General features: G+C 39.5%; 1 protein-coding gene across 1 annotated transcript in view; it reads right to left on the bottom strand.

Annotated features, from left to right (window-relative positions):
- Positions 1–19,981, bottom strand: part of OSBPL10 (oxysterol binding protein like 10) — a 112,884-nt gene extending 92,903 nt beyond the window's left edge. The window contains exon 1 of the mRNA XM_014248530.2: positions 19,338–19,981. Coding sequence (XP_014104005.2) covers positions 19,338–19,981 — 644 coding nt within the window. The remainder of the gene's footprint in view (positions 1–19,337) is intronic.
- Between the last annotated feature and the right edge of the window lie 2,654 nt (positions 19,982–22,635).

Genomic DNA, 22,635 nt, shown 5'->3' with positions numbered 1-22,635 from the left:
ACTGGAAACCAAGGTTGCTTTAAGACACACTGTAAAAACCTCAGAGGAAAGACATGCAACTCTATCAAAAATTCTACTCTAACACCTGCATCATTTTGTATATTGTAATTATTGAACTAAATAGCTAAATCACTGAACTATCTTCACTATTACTTCTCTCTTCCCTCATTTTTTATTTTTGAACATGAAACATAAAAGTTTAGATAGGATTCATAAACTGTCTTAGTAAAAAGATGTCACCAACCTAAAAGTTCTCAATAGAAACATGTTGCTGAAAATTAATCAGAACAGTCACATCGTGATTTATTGAGACAGAACATCAGTTTTACTACAACCACTCTGCTGCCAAAAAGCAAGAGACAATCTAGAGAGGAAATGAAGTGGAGGGTTGAAGGAGCAGACAAGCGGAACAGTTTGGCAATGGGATGTGCCAAAAGGTTTTCATTAAATCTCCCTAAAACTAAATAAACAGAAGTCTGAAGAATCATCTGACACTTTAATCTAAAAAAGCACTTCAATATCTACACTTCCAACCACATTCCAGAGCAAAACACTCTCCTGCACCAGATTATATGTACATTGGACTAATTATTAAGTTAGTGAAAACTGAGGGGTTTTGCTACTTCTCATCAATTTCAGAGATATTTAATTCTGTTCAAATTACTGATATGAAATTCTAAAGAACATGACACACCCCTGGAAACTAAAACCCTTTGAAAAACTTTATTTAATCTTATTTACATTTTATGTAATCTCCGTGGATGAAGACTTAGGAAATCAGCACAGACATCCTCTTATCATTGCTTCCATTCTGTATGAACAATTCCATTTCAAAACTACTTTACTGAAGAAAATATATGAAATAGCTTTGGTATTTCTCAGTATATATATCCTTTCTAATCAGTTAAATAAAGGGTGAAAAAGAAGGTTAAACTTACGGCATGAGTCCAACTTATATCTCCAATCTCCAATCACTTGACTTAAGCTGAAACATGTTTATACCACAGTCCACAGCAACGGTGCAAAATAAACAAAATCTCAAAAAGTGTTATATCACATAATTGGGCAAAGTGAAAAAAGCAGCCCTTAAAAAGAACAAGTGAAATCAGTTGTAAATTCTCTCTCTCCCTCCTCAAGGAAGAATTACTGACTTGCTCTTTAAAAACCTAGTTCAGCTGAACTAGCCTTCCCCTATTTAATGTCACGCAGAGCTCTTGCTCTGTCACCTTCCCTCCTCTGTCCCAATCACTGCCCAGTAGCAGCAACACATCCCAGTACAGCCCATCCAGGAATGAGAGCTGGAGTCAGAATAACACAGCCCGGTCAGTCTTTGGGTAGAAGGGAAACTTTGCAGAGTCATGCATATGGCAAGAAAAAAATAAAAGAATTCCTCTGCAACTAAAAACATCACATGGAAACCACTGCATGGTCAGTATTTTCAGCTGTAGGTCTGTGTGGATACACTTGACCCCAGGCCATAATTTAATACAGGCTGACTAAGAAGCCACAGGTCTCATGCCCTGTGGAGAACCTGTGAGCTGGAAAGCTCTTGACTCGGGTACAAGGGAGTAAAATTACCTCAGGAAAAATATTTCAAAAGGTGGTTTCAAAACCCAAAAATGCAAGTAACCAAAGTACATAACAAAATAACAGCTCAAATGAAGACACCCATATGGTTTACACTATTGCCAAGCAGCCAACTGCCAACAAAGAAGTTCACTTCTTCAACTATTTCATAAGTATTCCTATCAGGATGGATCCATCTGGAGCTCCCCCTGAACTGCAGCTGAACTGCCAGGTGTCTCTCCCCTTGAAAAGGGATGCCTCTCAAGGTTTAAGATCCCTTACTCGACCAAGAGATCCTTGCTTACACAAAGCAGAGAGATCACTTACGTGTGACAGATTCTGGGAGACAGACTGACAGCATGCTGAGTTATCTCTAATGAAACACTGCCAATCCACATAGCTGCTTAACATTATTATAGATATTGTACAGATAATTCCATTACAGATCAACTTTCCTCCAAGTCTGAGACTAAGACTGAATCCAACTCCACATATATCCATAACGAGTTAAGAAAGCAAGGAGGTCCCCTCTGAACGTTGTGACTTAACATGAGGGCCCTCCTTTCTCTTCTCATCCCTGGTCTACATCTGAATCATTCTAGCTTGATTCTATTTCAACTTTTCTGTGTTTATTTCTTCCATTCAGTAATTAATAAGGTGAACCTTGCCATCAAGCTTATTGAACCTTGTTAGACAATTGCTAAACCTTTATTTAATTCCATCAAATTTATTTAATTCCGTCAATTTATTATTCTGCCTCTGTAAAATGTATTGCTGCTTCTCTCTTTTGAGTGAGGTACTCATCCACAACAAGGTCACATGAATTTGTGATTGTACATAGCAGTCCTGACTTGACACCACAGAGGAGCTCACTTGTTACCCCATTAACAATTTTCAACTACCCCAAATTCCTGGCAAGTAAGCTCTTACTCAATTAGGTGCAACTGTTTTCTCCCATGCTGAAAACACAGCTTGGGAGAAAACAGCCCAAAATAACAACAACTACTTTACTAATAAGAATCTTAGACAGTCAAAAAAAAAAAAAAAAAACTATAGTAAGAACAATTTGCACCACTCAGCACCAGCAATCCTGCCAAATTAGTTTCTGCTGTGCTTACATTTTAAAATGACAACACCCCTTTCTTCAGGAGCCTCCTACATTGCATGACGTGTATTTCTGTCAAATCCCCTGTTGCATCTTACTCAATGACTGAGAAGAGTGGCTGATCAGCTGGCAGGTAACTACTTTCAAATAAAATTTGATGTCATTCTTAATACAAAAGCAATCAGCCTACTCTACAAAAATCAAACTCACTAGTAACTTTTTTAAAGCTTAACAATTTCTGCTGTCATTTCCATAGTTACAATCAAACTACTATTAAAAACAATTTGAGAATTGCTGATCTAATCCACCCTCCCACACAAAAATAACTCCTTTGCCATAACCAAAACTATGAACTTGTGAGCTATGAATAGCTATGAACCAACAGCTTCAAATGAAAGTTTAAATTCCTCCCTTTTGAAATAAACTAGTACATGGGTATTAAAGAAATTAGTCCAATAATGACAATATTATAGCAAAATCAAATTATTTAAATATGCCAACAATGTGTCTGCTTATCAATGGCATAAAGCAGAATGACCTGCCAGGAAAAGATAAAACTATGGAACAATGAAATTACTTAATGAGACAAATAAAACATCTCTTAGAGTCTGCTTCTAGTTCAACTTCAGATTTTTAGTCTCTCAGGTCAGGCTGGTGCTCTCCCCTCTAGGTAAAGGTAAAAACCAATATTAAATATATAAAAAACAGCAGGCTTCTTTCCACATGACAGGAAGTAACATTAAGTTGTGAGATATCTATTAGACTTGAAGTGTAATGGTTCTATTAACAGCTGAAACCCCAAATCTTACTTTTAGTGCCTGAACTCTTAGGCTACATTTTAAACTTCTTCATGAAACTCTACAGCCATAATAATGAAATGCTACAGGGAGATTTGGAAGAAGGAAAGTTGTTACAGCTTAACCATTTACTCAATTAGCAGATATAACCAGTGTTCTCCTTCCGTTACTAGAAGTCCACAGCTTTAAAAAACAGAAGTAAAATTACTCAACCACACTAATTTCTTTCCAGTAATGACCTAGAATTTATTTCAATGTCTTTCCTGCAAGTGTAGTTTAAAGACTTCTTCCACTTAGCTTCTTTCCTTGTCCCTAATTATGATTAAAAAATCAATTGTGTGTTAAGTACTTCTTTACTTGTCCATTTATTTGTAGTCTTTTTTTAGTTTACTAAATGTTATCAACTGCTTGTAATCAGTGTTAATAGATGCTGCTCCTTAGATGATAGTTTCTCTTACCTGACACCACAAATAGACAACATATTTATTTCTACTTCTTCTGTCCCCCAAAAAATAACTCCTCTCATTCACTGTATTTGAGACATCCAGATTACAATCAGAAATGCTCAAGCCAAAAAACAGAGGGTAGGGAAAAGTCCAAAAAGAAATATCCCAACTGAAAGTCTGAACTACAGAGAAATGTGTTTTATTTTAACAGCCATTTCAGAAAACTTACTATTTCTCAAAATAAAACATTGTAAAGCAGTATTATTCATTCACTTTAGGGAGCACAAACTGTTAAGTCTCTTTCCAAACAGATTTGATATTTGAAGGTCACTCCTGCTCTGCAGTGCTCTTAGGTACCCTACTACCTGCCTTCACCACACTCCTCAGTACTCACACTGGTCCTGCACTGCAGCATTTGACAAAGCATCCCTCTCTGCTTTTCATTTCATTTTGAGCACTGAGAAGGAGACAGCATGATAAAAGAACAGTAAAAACAAAAATAAAAAATTTTTAAAAATTAGTTGGAGAAGAAACTTCTCAATAACAGACAAAAACACCAGCAATAATTGTGGTGTATCCTTAGACTCCTCTAAGAGTAGACTTCATGCTTGCTGTTAGAACTGCAGTAGCCTGCTTGCCTACTAGGCAGTCTCTGGAAGAATGAAAGAGCAGATAACAATGCACAAGAAGTATTTCAGGAAAAAAAATGATAGCAGGAATTTCGAGAAACAGAACTTTTTTCCTGTAAGGGGAAACACAAAAGGTAGTTTCGGTTTTTTCCTTCAGCAGTATAAACATTATACAATTAAAGTGAACCTTTGAACCTTCTGCTGGCAAATGTGTACAGAAAGAAGATGATAGGGGAGTGGAATAAACCAACCCACAAGTGTAAAATACTCCTTAAATACAAGAGATCCATCCCGCAGTCTAAGTACCTAACAAAAGACAATACCACCAACAAACCAAGCACGGAACAAATGGAGGTAATAAAATAAATAAATTGCCAGAGCAGAAATAGTTTTCACATTTCCAGAACCAAGTTAATTTCATAATTCTATTATTTTTCTGTTCAAAAGAAGGCAATTCAGCATTCTAGTAATTATATTCAGTTGAGGAAATTATTTAATGAAAGTTAAAATTCAACATGAGAGCTCAGAGTAGGCATTTTCAGTCTCTCAGACATCTGTTCCTGATGTCCTGACACCATCTCAAGTAAAAAATATCTGTGAGAAACCACACTATATTTTTGCCTATACCAGCTGCTTTCTCTATTACTAGTGACAGTTCCACTCAGTTTTCCAGCTCCCTCAGTTGAGACACCTATTTCCACCTCTTGTGCTCAATCTGTTCAAGTGCCACTTTTGAAAAATCAATTTTTAAGCTCAACGGGAATAAAACCTACAAAAAGCATCATGTCATTAGCCTCCTCTCTGGAACCTGAGGTCATAGTTCATCTACCTCAAATTTTTAGCACCTGTAATATTTTCATATTTGATCTCCTTACTTGCAAAACATTTTCTTCTCCTCAGTCCATCTCCTATAGCACCACTCCCCCCTACACCTGCTGCCACAGCATCAAAAAGCAAGATCAAATAAATGGAAAAGAGAGAGATCCTTAGCACATGGAAAGGCGGACAGGCAGACTCGTATCATTTACCTGATCCTGCAGAAAAGCTTAATATTCCACTGCCAACCTGTTTGTTCAGCTCAAAGAGCAAGACTACAGCTGGCAGCTGCTCAGCTTTTCTCCTTCAAAGCTTTAGATCTTCCATTTAAAAACTAGCATTGAGAAAAGATAAGAACCTAAGCAACAGGCAGTTGAAAGCTGCTCCAGACTGCTTCGATGGTCCAACTATTTTCTGCAATTCATCCCTCAATTTGCGGATTCCCACTAGAAACCCCATGCCCAAGGAGCAAGCCTCCCACCAGTTTTCAGTCATCTGACCCCTCTACAAAAGGGAGACACCTCCAATACTTCCTCCTCACAAACAGGAGCACACTGTGCTACAGGAAGCCCTGAGATATATTTGAATAATCTGCCAGCCTTTTGGTTCACAGCACAGCAAAATTAGAGTATCTGTCACAGGATTTCCTTTGGCCAACAGCATTTAAACCACTGAATGAAGCAAACTGTGCCATGCCTGCGACCTCTGGGCCCAGAGGCTATGGATCATCAGCTCAGTACAGCTGATTGCTCTCACCAGTGAGCTCCCAGCACAGCTGAACCTCAGGCCATGCAATGCTGTGGGCAGCCAGCACAAACCACAGCAGCAGAATGCTCCTGAGCAGAGCATCACCTGCCTACACGCCGTAAGCAGCACGGGGCATGCGAGGACATAAAGGCTAGAAAAGCACTGGATTACCAGAAAGCTGCAGAAGCAAACTAGCAGTTTGAACCCCTCAACCCCTGGCAAGGACAGAGCAGCTGAATGTGGCTGTCTCAACCTACAGGCTATCAACTGCTCGCTGCAACCCCTTCTCACATTTGTGAGCTCTGCTCACATCTGAGAGCTCTGCCTTAAGATTCTGGCTGTTCTCACAGCTTGTAATGACTATCAAGTCTAAATTAGTATCTTAATTAGAAAAGAAGGATAAGAGTACCAGTGTTTTTCTCAGCATAATTACATTTTCACTAGGTTTTTACTATCAAAACATAATGATTGGGGAGAAAACTAGCAGTCCTGTTACAAGTTATTTAATGACAGAAGAAAAGCAAGGAATTAGAAGTTTCTGGAGTTCCAGTCTCTGGCTGTGTTTTTCTCATCCCAGAGCAAAGTCCCAGCTAGACAGAACTACTCCCAGATCAGGTGCCCCAGCTTTCACTTCTGGGGAAAATTATCAGCTTTCCCCTAACCAGTGCAATTTGGGACTTGGGAGGAAAAGAGATAATTCTGAAATAAGCCTCAACAGCATGTTTGGATTAAAGTGGCCTCCCAGAGAGAAAAGAAGGAAGAGAAAAGAAAAATATGAACAACACATTTTATCAGCAGCCTCCAGACCCCTTGTACTACCTCCCTGATGATGACTTTACTTGGCACAGTAAACTGCATTCCTTACTGGGTGTGGAACAATTGCAGATATACTGTATGACACCTGGTAAATATTAAATGTATGCATAGACTTAAATGGACAGGACTTGCATCAGCATCAATTATAACTGTAGTTTTTACAAACAGAATACAGAATCACAGAAATGCCTTAGGATGCTCAGAATAGCTTGAAAAAACAAAAGAGAACAGAGGTACTGGCAACAGAGGGGTGGACAGGGAAGTATAGCATGATTACACCATTAATTTTTTTAAAACTGTATTTTACATACTGATCTTCTACAAAAGGAAGTAACTGTATTAATAAAGATTGTCATAATATGCAAGATTTTTTTTTCTCAGTACATGTTAAGGACTGGTAAGCATTTATTATTTTAAAATGACAAAAAAGTTTCAAGTGTATTCAAGACTACTCTTTGTTTGATTTTAGATCCATTAGATTTCAAGTTGACATCTTTTCAATATTCAGAAGCTACTTTGTTGAAGTCAACTTTTTAAGAACAAGAACCTGTCAAAGAAAGATACTGACCCTACTGCATTACAGTAATGCAATCCAATGAGGTTCAAAGCATAACCACATCCCTTCAATGGATGTTATTGCATAAATTTTCAATTAGCTGCCTTGAGTCAGCAGAGTTCTACTGAGGTTGTATCACAGTTCACTGACTTCTTTGCCAGACCTTCAGAGTTCATCCTTGTTTTGCATTGCCCCGTCCTCAGCAAGAATCATTGCCAGGAGACAGAAACTCTTCACTGTTACCTTCCAGTCTGCAGCTAAAAACATCAAGGAATAAAAGACCTCAAGAAGTAATAAACTTCCTGTAAACTGAAAAATGAATGCTTCAATTTGGAAGCCATCTTGTAATCAATCAATGAGAGTCATTTGTAGATCTCACTGTTACACCAAACAAAGAAAAAATATATATATATAAATATATATATATATATTTGATCTAGCAATCATTTAATGAGGAAAGATGTGGTCAGTTAGAGATCCAGCATCTCTAACCTCAGGAATGTTAAGCATCACATCTGATGCTTCAAATTTTGTGAAGTAACTGGTGTTTTCAGATGAAAAGTAAAAACATTTAAAAAAAAAAAACACCTTTGGGTGTTTTAAGAAGACACTATCACCATGAAATATGGTGTTAAAAGTTTAAACAATAGAACAGTTGTGCTACAAACCAATTTTAGTAAGTATTTTATTTTTATTGAGTAATGCATTGCAATACTGACAAAGACATAAGCTCATAGGTGCATGTTTGTTTTTTTCCTTTACCATTTCTAACAAAACAAAGTGAAACATCTTTTATCAGAAGTGTGCTTATCTTCAATCTAGGTCAGAGTTACAATGCCTATACAAAGCTTCTGTATTCAAGAATCTGGTTTTCTAACACCTGCCTCACATTCATTTAGCTATTTTTGGCTTGTGGACAACATTATGCTTTCCACATTACTCACGTAATTCATGTGGAAGGAACTCATAATAATAAAATCTGATTGCCACCAGTGAAAGGAAAACAAACACTTTAAAGGTCATTTCCAGGAGAAAAAGATACATACATGATGCCAGGAGACACCAGCCCCCAAGCCAATTCTTCATTCCTCCATTCCACTCTGTACTTCTTACACGATCAAGGGAATATTCTCTATAGCTGTTCTAGACACAAAGTATTATGATATATTTTAAGTGAATACATGAAATGCCAGATACTTTCTAGCAGGCAAACACCTTCTGAACACATCTATTTCAACAATAATTTTTGTGCAAGTTGATGGAATAAAACATCTGGTTTTAAATTTGTTCTGTGTTTTTTTACTGCAGTGGTTATAGGAGCTGTTATTTTCACTTTCAAAATGCAGACAATTTATCATCTATATTCTCAAACTTGAACCACGTGAATGTTGGCATTTCTCCCAACTGTAAGTTTCATTTAAAATATTATTTCAGTGGCAAAACCTGTTGGACAAGAAATATTTATTTCACTCTCATATACAAGGGGCTGAGAACTCACCTATGTTATACTAATGCCATTTTTTTGAACTACACACAAATTATGTATATGTATATACTTCTTATTTATAGAGAAACACACAGAAATAAAAAAAAAAAGAAGCAAAAGGCAAGTTAAGGTCTTTGGCAATTTCTGAAGTTCTCAATTTTATATCCACCCTTCTGTTTGTTCTTCCTAGCATTTGAAATTTTTCTTGTTATCCAGTCTAAAAAGTTCCCAGTTGGGAAGAATGAACATTTCCAATGCAGTATTTTCTTTACACATCATATGGGAGAAAATACAATATACGAAGTAAGAATCTTGATTGCCAGATCAGCATGCTGGTTTCCTTCCAGCTCTTCTGCACCCAGCTTGTTCAAACAAAGCTTTGCAGAAAACAGATCTTACATCATCTCAGAAGAGTTGGAACTTTTCAACTTTCTGTGCCAATACTTCAGAATCCAATAGTGTTTCCCTTGCCTTTACTCTTAGGACTATTAATTCATTGACTGAAACGAGAAGTTTCTATCTTTAGAAAGTTTAGAAGTTTCTAAGTCTTTATCCTGACAGCTGATATGCAGCCATCTTTACCAACTATCTTCTCAACATTATCTCTTGGAAACATATGTGTAGTGTCCACAGAATCCATAAGAGAGTGGTTTCATCAGCATGTTGTGAGATATGCAGAGCATTAGCCTTGATCCTTCTGAAGAAAGAGTATTTAGATTTATGAGCAACCATAATTTCTGAAGATGTTTACACATTAGACTGCTGCTTTGTACATATATGTATTTCTAGAAACACTGTTCTACAAAAATTCAGATCATCACGGTTCTAATCTAAAATGAAGAAACAATACTTATAAACTTGAACAAGAAAACAGTTTCATGGTTACAGATGCTTGAATTCCCATATAAACAATAATGTGTTTAAAAGGACAAAGGTAAGTCTAGCACATTAATAATATTAATATCCAGGTGGACACTGTCAGTAGCTTCTTCTGGCTGCTATTCACATCAGTCCTCTACTTGCCTGAAATTAGCTCTGCTACAGAAGATGGCAAAGGGAAGAAAGCAAAACCAGAAAAACCTTCACTATGCATTCTGCAATTTAAAAAATACTACTTTCCTCACTACTACTTGTGTGCCGTTCTTAATGGAAGTATTAAAATGTATAAATAAGAGCAAATTCTCTCAACTTGGGTTTTCAAGATTTCATTCTGAATCCATGTTATACAACTTCCAGACCTTTTTTTTTAAGAAGTAAAGGTATTCCCTTGTGCTGTCCTCAGTTGAGCATCTGTATCTCACTCCTGCTTCTTCCCTTTCACAGAATCACAGAATGGTTTGGGTTGGAAGGGACCTTTAAGATCATCCAGTTCCAACCCTCCTGCCATGAGCAGAACACCTCTCACTAGAGCAGGTTGTTCAAAGCCCCATCCAACTTGGCATTTAACACTTCCAGGGATGGGACATCCACGACTTTCCTGGGTAACCTGTGCCAGTGCATTGTCACTCTCACAGTAAAGAATTTCTTCCCAACATCTCACCTAAACCTACTCTCTTTTCGTGAGAAATTATTCCCTCTTGTCCTGCCACTACATGTGCTTTGCATTCATCAGTCCATCCTCCAGATGCTTTATTCCCTTTTCTAAAACTCTCCAGCCATTCTACTCTTTTCTTTCCTCCCTTGTTCCATTACCAAACTGCCCCTTCCTTGTACTTGCATAATAAAAATAGGATGAATTCCAATACACAAACACAATGATCATAAAACAAAGCTCACTAAGCTGGTAAGATAAACAGGAGAAAAACAGAGAAGTGAAGAAAGTAGAGGCAAAACCCACACTACTCTTTAAGTTGTCGAAGGCAAACCTTTCAGCTAAAAAATAACCAAAAACCAAACCAACCAAACAAAAATACCAAATGTTTGATGCTTGCAGCAGTGACTAACCAATTGATACCAAACAGCCACCACATTTAGGCTGCAGGAGGGTCCCAAACAAGCACCAAGCATAAAGCAATTAGTACTACATTTCAGTGTATCCCTGTCTTTTATTTTGAGGAGTACTCCTACTCCAAATTTCAAACTGCCATTTTAACAAAAAAATACCACCAACAAAACCATTAGGTTACACCACACATATAGTGAATGACAAAAAAAGGTTAAGGTTCATCAATACTTGGTACATCCAGCTCCTCTTCATCAAAAACATTGGGCAAGCACCCAAACCACAGAAAATTACACATTAAATGCACTGAAAAACAGATAAAAGATGCAGCTAGCCACAAAATATAACTAAATGAGGTTATTTGAGTGAATCTATTTCTAATAGGGTTTTTTGGCAATCAGTACTTGACTTTGGAGTGCTTAGCAATGACCTATATGGGAGGAAAAATTTCCATAAAGATTGCTGATGATATGAAAATAGGCTATCATCAGCCAACATTATGCTTTCCAATACTGTCAAAATAAAATTATATATCTAGTGACAAAAAAGTCATAATTACAAGATACAGGATCCACCTGGAAAAGAACTGACTCACAAAAATTCAGGGTAAGGAAAACCTACTGATTATTTTGGTCAAATAATTCTTCCAACTAATAATAACTTTCCTCAACTATATTTTAAAATTATTGTCTTCCTAATACCTATTTTTACCCCCTCAAAAACCAGGGCCTGCACACACCATAAGAAAGCCCAAGAAAGATCACTGGGGAAATGCAAAAACATGCTAACTGTGGAGACAGCAGTCTGCAGGTTGACAGCAATCCTTTCCAACACCTTCCCAGACAAAAAAAAAAAAAAAAAAAAAAAAAAAAGGTAGTGAAGTGCTACCCTTCATTTTGACACTTCTGGCACCCACTTGGGTAGTACTATACCATATGTTCCTGGATCAAGCAGTATACCGGATACCAGGAGAAAATGGCATAACAAGCACCAGGATGTTGCAGCTTAAGTAAATAGAAAATAACAAGTGTGGGTATGGAAATACCTGTCTGGAGAACCCAAGCGGCACCAGGGAACTTGAGGTCTCAACGCTGTCTGTAATCAGACTAACAAACTTAAGAGGCAAAACCAACCACCTAATTTTTAAAAAATAAGCAACAAAGACCTAAAAAGTTAACAGTCTTTAAACATTTTAAGCAGGGGATAAATACTGAGTTGGAGCAAACAGAATGTGTTATCCTTGTATTTGATCCCAAGTGCAACTACAACTGAATGCATACACAGTTCTGGTGTCCCATGTAAATAAAAACTCTGAAACACTGAATAACCATCAGAACTATCATAAATTACTAAAGTTACTGGGAGAGTTGACTCACAGCAAGAAACCTCCATTGGTCTAGGTACTCCAAACACAGACAAAAGATACCACTTAGCCTGCGCAACAATACTAAACGTAGAGCCCAAATGTGATAAGAGGTATCTTCAGCATAATGAGATTCAGTGGAGAGTTAAAGGCTGATACACACTAAGTAAAACAGGCAGTTTTTTAAGTAGTAATTAACTCTGGGCAAATTGTTCCCATGGCTATGATGAAGAATCCCCTATCACCAGAAGATAAATTCTCAGATCAATATCTAAAGAGAAACACAAGACAGAACAGAAACCACAGCAAATACTATAGTTTGTGCTATACAGTTGAGTAGTTAACAATCTCTCCACCCTTTAGCTTTAAATTACCTACTAATTAAATGCCATCTTGGAAAGTGAAGTGTAGCAGCATTTAGACAGCATTTACAGCAACAATTTTATATGCAACAGTTAAGTACTAAGCAAACTTTGTCTCTCTGGATTACATTCCGAAAAGTAATCAAACATCTCAGGAAGATATCCACAAAATCCTCCAGGATCTAAAGCACAATGCCAAGATACTTGTAAATAAAGCTGCATTAGTTTATTATATAGAAACAAACTGCATTTTTCAATGAACCAAATTCACTACTTTTTTTCCATCATTCACTCTAGTACATATTTAATAAATATAGCTGTACATTAAAATACCATTGTTATGGAAATTTTTAGAAACCTTTTCACTTAGAAAGTGCAGTCTTTTAAATATATCATAAAGAACAAAGAGTATTAGGTGAAGCTAAAGACCAAAGAGATACTTATTGAACAATTGGTTTTAAATAAAATGACCAGGGAAAACTTTTGAATACTTATATACTCATAAAATTACTCCAGGCACATTACTTAGTTTAACAATCTACTGTCACTTCTCCTACATGAACAAAATCCATATTCATAAATTGGTGGGGCATTTTAAATAAGCCAGCAAGCACATGTGTGCTCTCTTTAACCACATTTATCACTGTCTTGCTAAGCATAGAAATCACCACTGAAAAAGCCAGCAGCAAAATGAGCCAGTAATAACAAAAGCCAGAGAAAGGCAAGTGCCTGTTTCACCACTAGTGCCAAGTGACACTTCTTTGCACTGCCTGAGAGCTAAGTGTGACATCTGGGTGAAAAGGAAGACCACACTCTATTTTGACTGTCACTTCATTCCGTGGTACAAGACTGCTGCTCAGCTTTGAAGAGCACTAACAAATCCCAAATATACTGCCTGAGTGAAAATGCCTGAGTCTCATCTGTTCCAAACACATTTTTCCTACATTATCATCAAGCATCTTCTGCAGTAGGTTATTATCCATTATGTGAATTTATCCCCTGCATAGACATAAGCAGCGCCAACACCATGTGACATAAGCAGCTGAGGAACAAAGAGCTTGGGTTACCTGCCTGGGGACGAGAGAAATGTCCATCCCATGGCAGTTCAACCAGAATCCACAACCCCACAGTGCAAACCAATTCCTTAACTGCAAGACCATCCTTTTAAATTTTAGCCTGAGGTTCAAAGTTGTCTTCTTCCAAATGTTCCCTGCAAGCATTACTGAAGGGCAGAGAATGATGGATTTCTCAGCCTCTCTCTTACCTTGTTAAAATTCTTTCTCTGACTTAGCTGTTTGAAACACCTTCTCCCAAGAGAGCTGGTTTAGAGGCAAAAGCAAAAGCTATTCAAACTGATCAACCAGTCTGTCATTAAACCAGTTAGGTTTAATCAGCCACTGACTAAACAAAGAAAAAGTACACCTTAACTTAAATTTTCCTACAAAGAAACTAGGGATATACATTTAAAAAGATTGATTTATTTCTTTTTATTTTCACTTTGTTTTTTAAGTGAGCATTAATGATACTTAAGGGTGAAAAGTTTCAACACCAAAAAACAAAGGAAGGAGAGGAAGAAAAAAGAAAGCTTACATTTCCATGTGATTATTTTTGCTACATAGATTTTAGGATTAAGAAAACAAATTAGTGCTTTTAACCAAAACACAATTTACTAATAACCGACTTTTTGGTATTTTAAATTCCATGTTTATTTAAGACTAATGACATGCCTCTTGGTTTAAATAATGTAAAATATGCAGCTACTGAGAGTTTAGCACAGGGAACATCATTTGCTCCAGAGAACTAAAATAAGTTGGGTTTAAGTAGATTTCTTCCTTTCCACATTGCTTCCTACTACAAAGAGAGGCTACAAGTGAAGGGACAACACAGTCTCCAGTAAAATCTATTTGCAAGTAAAATCTTTAATAGAATGTTAGCACCAGAGTATAAAAACTCCTTGAAATTTAAGGTTTCCACAATTCCTAACAAATTATAAGCAAGGTTCCAAAATTCAAGGAGGAGATGTAGAACAACAGGAAAAACGGAATATATTGTATCTCCAGCTCCTTAAAAGGGAGTCTCCCTGTTCACAGACTCTGCAAATAAATCCTGGAGGTTATTACAACACTAGACAAAGCCCTGGATAGACATGGCACAGAATCACACTAAGATGAAAAAATACGCAGTGGAGGAGCTGGTGTTAATCTAATTCCAGTAAGAACACAAAGAAATCCCATTTCAGCAAACTTCACAAACATTACATTAAGTGTGTGGCTATTTTCTCCTTCTCAGATACTGTCTGCTGTTAGGCTATTTAAAATGGCTAATATGGCTTATTAGGAGTGTGGCTTATTTTTATACTAAAAAACCCTAGTTTATTTGTCTAGGACAGATTTCACTGTCAGCAGCTATACAGGTACACTCATACAACCATAGCCATGGAGTGTGTTCAGTAACCATATACTAATTTTTTATACTGGAAAAATGCCCCAATTCATTGTACAAACAATTTGACTGGTACCATTGAAGAACTGGCAAATACTAGAGGTGCTAACTACCCCAAAACTCCACAAGCAGATGTGTCAATCACAAAATTCTGTGAAATGCTAGTTAGCTAATTCAGAAAGGAGAGGGAGGTTATTACTGTGTTTGAAGATACCATTGTCGATTCTTCTAAGAGGTTTCTCCAGAAAATATATATATAACTTCTTTTAAAAACTAATAGAAAAGTTACACACAGATTTTTGTGCTACAGCACAATACAGTATTGACATATTTTGTCAGCATACACAGAAAACCCACCCGTAACAGCTGCAGACAGAGCAGCGAAAGCTCTGGAAGACAGTGAAATCAGCCCCTAAAGTGGCACTAAAATCTGATGGCTGCTCTTCTGGCAGTATCCTACCTGCTGCTTGGTGCACTGGTAATAAGAAAGGTCTTTCTGCTGTGCAGGAGTCAGACTGCAAGTGTTCTGTGCAACTACACAAGAAAAGAGATTACACCACAGCATTGGAGAGCCTGATAAAGATCCTGAGTGCAAAAAATCCCCAGACTGCCCCAAAGTACGTTTTTTGTTGACCTACAGGGATTGCAGCTAATCCCCTAAAGAAGTCTGGTGGTGCCCAAGCACCCTAAGTCAGGCATGACTCATGCAGGCTGGTAACACAATACACTTCCCGACTGAGAGAGGAAACAGGATATAATAATGCCAAAATAATGCTTTAGAAAACACCTGGGCTACAGAAAAACTTACACAGAGCAGTTCAGCTCAGAAAAGCAACAACATCCATCAGCCAGGGTTCCATTTCTTGTTACAAACCCTAATTTTAAGTCCCAGCTCAAATGCAGATGACCAGGACTTTATACACACTTGCAGGGTAAAACCCTACAAGTGTAAGTACTAACTGTTTTTAGGCAAAAAGCAGAGAGGGGGATACAGACACCATGAATTTCCCACTACCTTGGACAAATGGGGGTTTTAAGATTTTTAAAATTTTGCCAGTCTACTCAAAAGACAGGGTAGTAACGTCACAGGGCGTAAGTATTTCAATAATTTCAAATTAATTAATGAAAAATAAGTCTTGCATGACGTAAGATGACACTACAGGGACATATTGATCTGTCAAATCCACATAACTCCTGCTTAAAGTACAAGCTCTACACACATAACACGTAAATCCCAATAGAAATTATTCATAACAGTACTTCAATTGAGAACACAATTACTTGTAATTTCATAGTCAATTCAGCCAGATGCCCTGATGTCTCACACCAGACAGAACTGTTCTTATGTTAAAGAGTCTGTTTCAGATTGATCTCCACTCTCTGTATCCATACCCAAATAAATTCACAGAAAGTTACAGGCTTAAGTGGAGATGCTCCAAATGCCCAGGCCCCTTGACACCTTTCTCACACAACAAACTGCCTCAAAACAACTGAACAAAAAACTGCAGTTTCCTTCTGCTTGGCATAAAGGTGAGGAATCACCTCACTCATTTCCAGATCAGGTTGTTCCTGATCTGCAAGAGAAGAACAAATGGATTTCTTTAGTAACAAACAACAAACCCTCGGAAATTCTCAAACTAAGAAGTAATGCAGCTATCTGGATTGACTGATTTTGAGGCCTTCAATTACTTCAATTAATACCTATAAATGAAGTTTTATGCTTCTGTAATCATATTCAGTTGCCTCATCCAAAACCAAACTATCTTGTATATGCCTGCTAAAGAAACATTTATTCAGAAGTGACACTACTTTATTATAATTCAAATTACAGTAATTGCTTCAGACTTGTAAAGGCTACTCTGCACACTAAGTGTGGATAACCTAGGAAAGCCTTTCAACTTCAATGCCACATGGCAAGAGCCACATTAACTACATTTAAATTATTTAGGCTAATGGATAAGGAGCTTTAAAGAAGAACATTCCAAATCCGTGGTAAGTGAACTCTGTCAGTTTTTGCTTTATTTTTCCATTTTATTTATATTCATGCCATCTGGTTGTATTGATCATGCAGTTAAACAATCTTGTGTTTTTTCAAATGAAGTAAATGCAAAACTAATCTGTCTGCTAACAAATATACTGCAGGTGCCAGCTACAAAGTCACTTACAGACTGTTACAGAATGAGCTCCAATTCAAAGTAAACACATTCCAAAACAAATATCCAGAAGGCCAAATGGACAACCAAGCTCAAACCCATGAATCACTACTCATTTATTGAACATTATATAGTAAGATTAACTTCTGTGAGCCTCAAGTTTCAACTGATCTGTTTAGAACTTGTATCAGATTCCACATCCCAAACCACAGCTACACGCATCAACAGAACAAAGTGAACAAACTAAAAAAGTTACTTATCCTAAAAGCTGTCTCATGATAAACCACTTGCTCAAAAAGTCAGACTTACAGAAAACAAAACCAGCAATTGACAAAGCACAATAAAGCAGTATTTAAAAAGACTGCTGAAACTAAACCAACATTTATTTCCAAGTGCTGTCGTAGAACCGCTTAAGTGACATTTGTCTTTTTCCCATGATGTTTTCAGGTAAAATTTCTTGGACATGTACAGATTATGCATGCCATTTCCAGCTGTTGGCCTTATCAAATTTAATGTTTCCAAATACAAAAAACAAGCAGCATTAGACCCAAGAATTTATAAGCAATTACTTTTGTAATTTCAGATTACAACCCTTAAAATCACACACAGTAAAAGGAGCTACTGCCTCTACAAAAAGAGATGGAGGTATCAGGGGGAAAAAAGGAGAGGAAGGAGGCTTTTAATGTTTAGTCATGGATTTCAGCCCTACATTTTAGGTATCAAAATGTGTTTGCTTCTTAAACAAAACTACAGGAGGACTAAATAAACCAACAAATAGATGAAAGTCCAATGTGTATCTAGAACACAGACAACCAAATGACAGCAAAGGGCCTTCTCTATGTCTATGCTGATGCAGTCAAGCTTAATGGAGATGAGTGTGTCTCCAGTTCATACCAAACTTGTTCACTGTAATTTATAGCTGGTACACCTACGCATGGCCTCCAGTGTATGGAATTAGACCAGCTCCTGAAATTCTTCAGGCAGTACTGCCACAGTAGTCCTAGCACTGATTTAGCCACACACAAGTCAGCACCAGAGCATCACTGGCATTTATGCAACTCTGTCACTTATAAATGCTTTAAATTTACTGTCAGAACATCAAGCTCCCAGCCATTCCCATGTTCTTATTGGTTGTGATCACCTAATATAAGTAATAGAAGGTTTTGGTCTTTTTGTTTGTTTTTCTAAAGGTCTGTACAGAGCTTTATAACTAGTCCTGTACTTGTTCTTTCTATAGCATTTTCTTCTCTTTAAAATCACCACAGTGTTGCTTTATATTGAAAAGTTGAGTTTTGGACACACATCTTCATCCATCCACTAAGAGGACAAAACTGAGTAACAAAAAGTAAAGCAGGAAATCTCTTTTGCTTTTAGCAGATCCCAATACAGCACTATTAACTCCACAGTCTGGCTCCAAGTCCATAAAAATTTTGCACTACTAGACCAAAACCAGACCTTCCTCGGGACTTCCACAGATGCAAGTCAGCCTGTCCACACCCAACAAATTGCAGGACCTGGGCCTGTCACCATTATCAGCATAAATTAGGGCTTGTCAAACAGGTAGGACATAGCAACGTAAGTTATTTTATTGAACACAAAGGTAACTGTTTCCACTGTCCCACCTCATAGCGAAAAAAATGATAGTAGTAATCACAAGCATGACATTTTCCCCCATTTATTTTGGGAGGCTCTCAGGTTTTCATTCTTAACTTATCCAATCTAACTTCACAGGAAACGGTGACTAACGTGACCGAAAAAGGAGCTTAAAAACGGAACCCTGTCATGCAGGTACAGCGGCATGTGCAGCCTCAGCCCTCCCCTGTCCCCGCCCGCACCTGCGGCGGCCGCGCTAGGGGACACCGCGCCGACCCTGCGCCGGGCCACCTCCCCGCCCGCCCTTATGCCAAACTCGGCTGGCAAAATAAACAAGTCAAACAAAAGGAAGGAGAGCGGGCGCAGAGGAGGATGGAGCCCGGCCTCGGGACCCGCTGCCAGGGGAGGGTCGGGGTCGGCTCGGGCGGCAGCGCCGGTTGCCCGGGCACCATCTTGGGGGCGGCCGGGGGCGAGGACGCGGCCCCGCAGCGCCGCCGGGGGCCGGCCCGGCGCTTTACCTGCTCTGCCAGCCCTGCAGGAGGTTGGTGTATTTGCTGAGCGTCCCTTCCAGCACCGGCTCCCGCCGCCTGCCGCCGCCGGGCGCCTGCGCGCCCCCCGGGCTGGCCGCCGCCGAGCCGGGGCTACTGCCGCCGCCCCCGCCTCCATCCAGCCTGCCCGCGGCCGCCGCCCGGCCCGGGAGCCCGCGGCTGGCGGAGGAGGAGGGGGGGGACGAACCCGCCGCCGTGGGGCGCCTGCTGCTGCGCCTGCTGCTGTTGCTGCCGCCGCCTTCGCCCGCCGCTTTCTCCATGGAGCCCCGCGGCGGAGGCTGCCCGTCCGCTCCGGCCGCGGCTGCCGCCCGTGCCCGGCAAAGCCCTGACTCACAGGCGGCGCGGAGAGGGGCGGCGCCCGGGGGAGAAGGGGCCGGGCCGCGGCGGGAAGCACCGCGCCGCCTCCTCCGAGCCAGGCGTTGCGGGGAGTTGGGCGGCGGTCGGTGCCCCGCGGTTTGGCGGGGTCCCGCCCGCCGCCCCCCCGGGCGCCCGGCCCGCCCCAGCCCGGGGCAGGGCGCTGCCGCGGCGGGGGCCGCGCAGGGGCGGGGGCCGCACACACACACGCGGAGGCACAGGGCGAACGGGGAGAGGCACAGCACGCAGGCGGACTGCATGGTGCCCACGGCCGGCGCACACGCCGTGCGACGCGGGGAGTGACCCCAAAGGCCACGGTGCCCGGGCGTGGGGCGGGCGTGCAGACCCACGCGTGTGGAGGGGGCAGAGCGCACACCGAGACCGCCTCCGGCCCCGGCGGCCGCACCGCGCCCCCCGTGACGCGCCCGCCACATGACAGGCGGGCACTCACCCGAGCAGCGGCGGGATGTGCGCCGGGACAGCGGCGGACAGCGGGCTGCCCGAGCCGCAAAGCCTGTGCATGACGCTTGCACAAGCTGTGCCCCGTCGCCACCGAGGAGGTGACTGTCCGTGGTACACTACACCAGCAGCACAGTTGTGCCCGCACTCGTGAGCTGGGTGGTGTGCCCAGCGCCCAGGAACACAGTATTCTTCTCAACAGGCAGCAGGTGGTATCTACATACCACATCAGTCATGTAATTTATCCAGACTTTACCAAAAACTTCTCTAAGTCCACACCTCCTCAAAGGAGAGGATGTAACCTCAAGATCACCATAGCAAGCTAAGCAGATCCTGTACAGCCAGCCCAGATCCACGAATGACTTCTATGGCCATCCTTAGACAAGTGCCTCAGCTATGTCATAACGTGTATCTTCCCAACATACCAGAGATGTAACTATTCTTCTTGTCATTTTATAATTGTAGACCTGAAATGTAGAGGAGACTCAAGAGTTTTTGAAAAAGTATAAACTGAGCCTTAACTTTTGTGATTTAACCCTGTGGAAAGTTTTAACAAGCCTTTGTACTAGAGATTTTTTGAGTACGGACTGTCACATGTGCTTTCTGTTCTGCACCTCAGAAGATACTCAAACTATCCAAATCCACACAAAGTTAGATATGTACATTCCTCATATAAATCAGCACAGAGAGGAGGGATCCTAACTTAGATTCTCCCAGTTTTCTCTCTGGAAAATCTTACCATATGTGTTGTGGTTGAGTAGCTGAAATGTTGAGCAACCTGATCCTGAATTTTGGGTGGTTAAACTTCTCATGTTGTAGTTAAATACTAAGGCACTGCAGTCTGGAAACCTGAATTTTAATATTTCATGGGTGGGACATATAACGCTCAACTTTTGTGGTACAGACAAAGATTAAGGACACAATTATTTTTAAAAATAAAATATTTTAGAGTAACTATTTTTCCACATCTGTTATTTGAGATGCTCATGTAAAATTCCCAAATCATTGTTTACTATGGAAAGAAATTCCTTTACCACAACCTGAAAATCCCCATTCTTAGGCTCAACTCTACTTTTGATGACCACAGTTTTCAGGAAACATTTGAATGAACAAGGAATGCTCCTTTGGGAAGCTCAGATCCTACTTGGTGGAGATGAGACCCCTCCATTTTTCTTCATAACATTACAATGACAGGCCAAAATTGTGAAACAATATTTTTTAATGAACTGTGTCACCACATCAGCCACTTCAACACATTACATGTATATGTTCTATGTTATAGGTAATGAATGTAATATTTTCTGCCTTCCACAGAACTCACTGGAAGATAATTCTTCCAGAATTTGTTAGGAAAAGAAGTGACCTTACACAAGAATAGAGAAACCTCTCCATACATCTCTGTACAATAAAACTCAAGTAACAGTGGTCCACTTATCAGGAAGTTTCTGAAATAAAAGGTGTAACAGGCTATAAGTATATTGTGCCCCCGGAGAATTTTGCAAATGATAAAACATGCTTCATTGCTGCTAGAAGATTGCTGTGATGTGGTAACATAAAAAGTCCTCTTGTAGGTTATAAACTGGTTAATAGATGGGAAATGAAGCACAGGAATAAATGGACAGTTCTCAAATACAGTGAAACCACTATGAGTTGGGTTCTGTGTTGTTCAGTACCTTCTTTAATCAGAATCTTTCCATTTGCTTATAGTTAAAACTAGAATCAAATGTGAGAAAATAGCAGAAGGATATCACAGTAGTGACTAAATCACTGATAAAATGGCACCTGAAATTTAATCTTGCTAAAAACCAAAGTAAAGCACATGGGGAGAAAATAGCTTTTACTATGCAGGCATGATGATCTATAAATTAGCTATAGCCTCTCAGGCAAGAGATCTTGGAGACATTTTATATAGTCCTCTGAAAACTCCATCTCAGTCAGTGTTCAAGGGTTATCAAAAAAACAGCTGTGATAAACTCATTAGGAAAAATAGAAATAACAGCTTGCTGCTATATAAATCCATGGTACAGCCAGTATCTATACAACCTTGCATTTATAATATTCCTTCAAAAAGGACAGAGTAGAAAAAGTGTAAATCCTAGTTTTTGTATGAAGAGAACTCATTGAGCAGGGTTTTCAGTTGAAAAAGAAACAACCAATGTATAAAATGATATTCAGGTGAATAGGAGATATTCTTCACTGTTTCTCATGAAACAAGAACTATGGGGCAACTGGTTTAAAACAAGCACAAGAAACTAAATTCTCACATGATTTGCACTCCTGAAACTCATTCTTATGGAGAGGGTTTTGGATTCTAGATATCTAGAAGGATTTAAAAAGTAATTGCTCTTGAAGAACCTTTAAACGAAGTTGACCAAAGTATTTTGGGTGTATTTGAAGTTCAGGAAGGCTCTGAACTTCTGACTCCTCAAAGACTGTTTTTACTTCATTCATTAAT

The sequence above is a fragment of the Pseudopodoces humilis genome, chromosome 1 (assembly GCF_049639895.1).
Source record: "Pseudopodoces humilis isolate 2021_Gansu_Grassland_sample_001 chromosome 1, ASM4963989v1, whole genome shotgun sequence".
NCBI classification, from domain to species: domain Eukaryota; kingdom Metazoa; phylum Chordata; class Aves; order Passeriformes; family Paridae; genus Pseudopodoces; species Pseudopodoces humilis.
The sequence above is the reverse complement of the archived record's forward strand: the minus strand, read 5'-3'. Positions and strand labels throughout refer to the sequence as shown.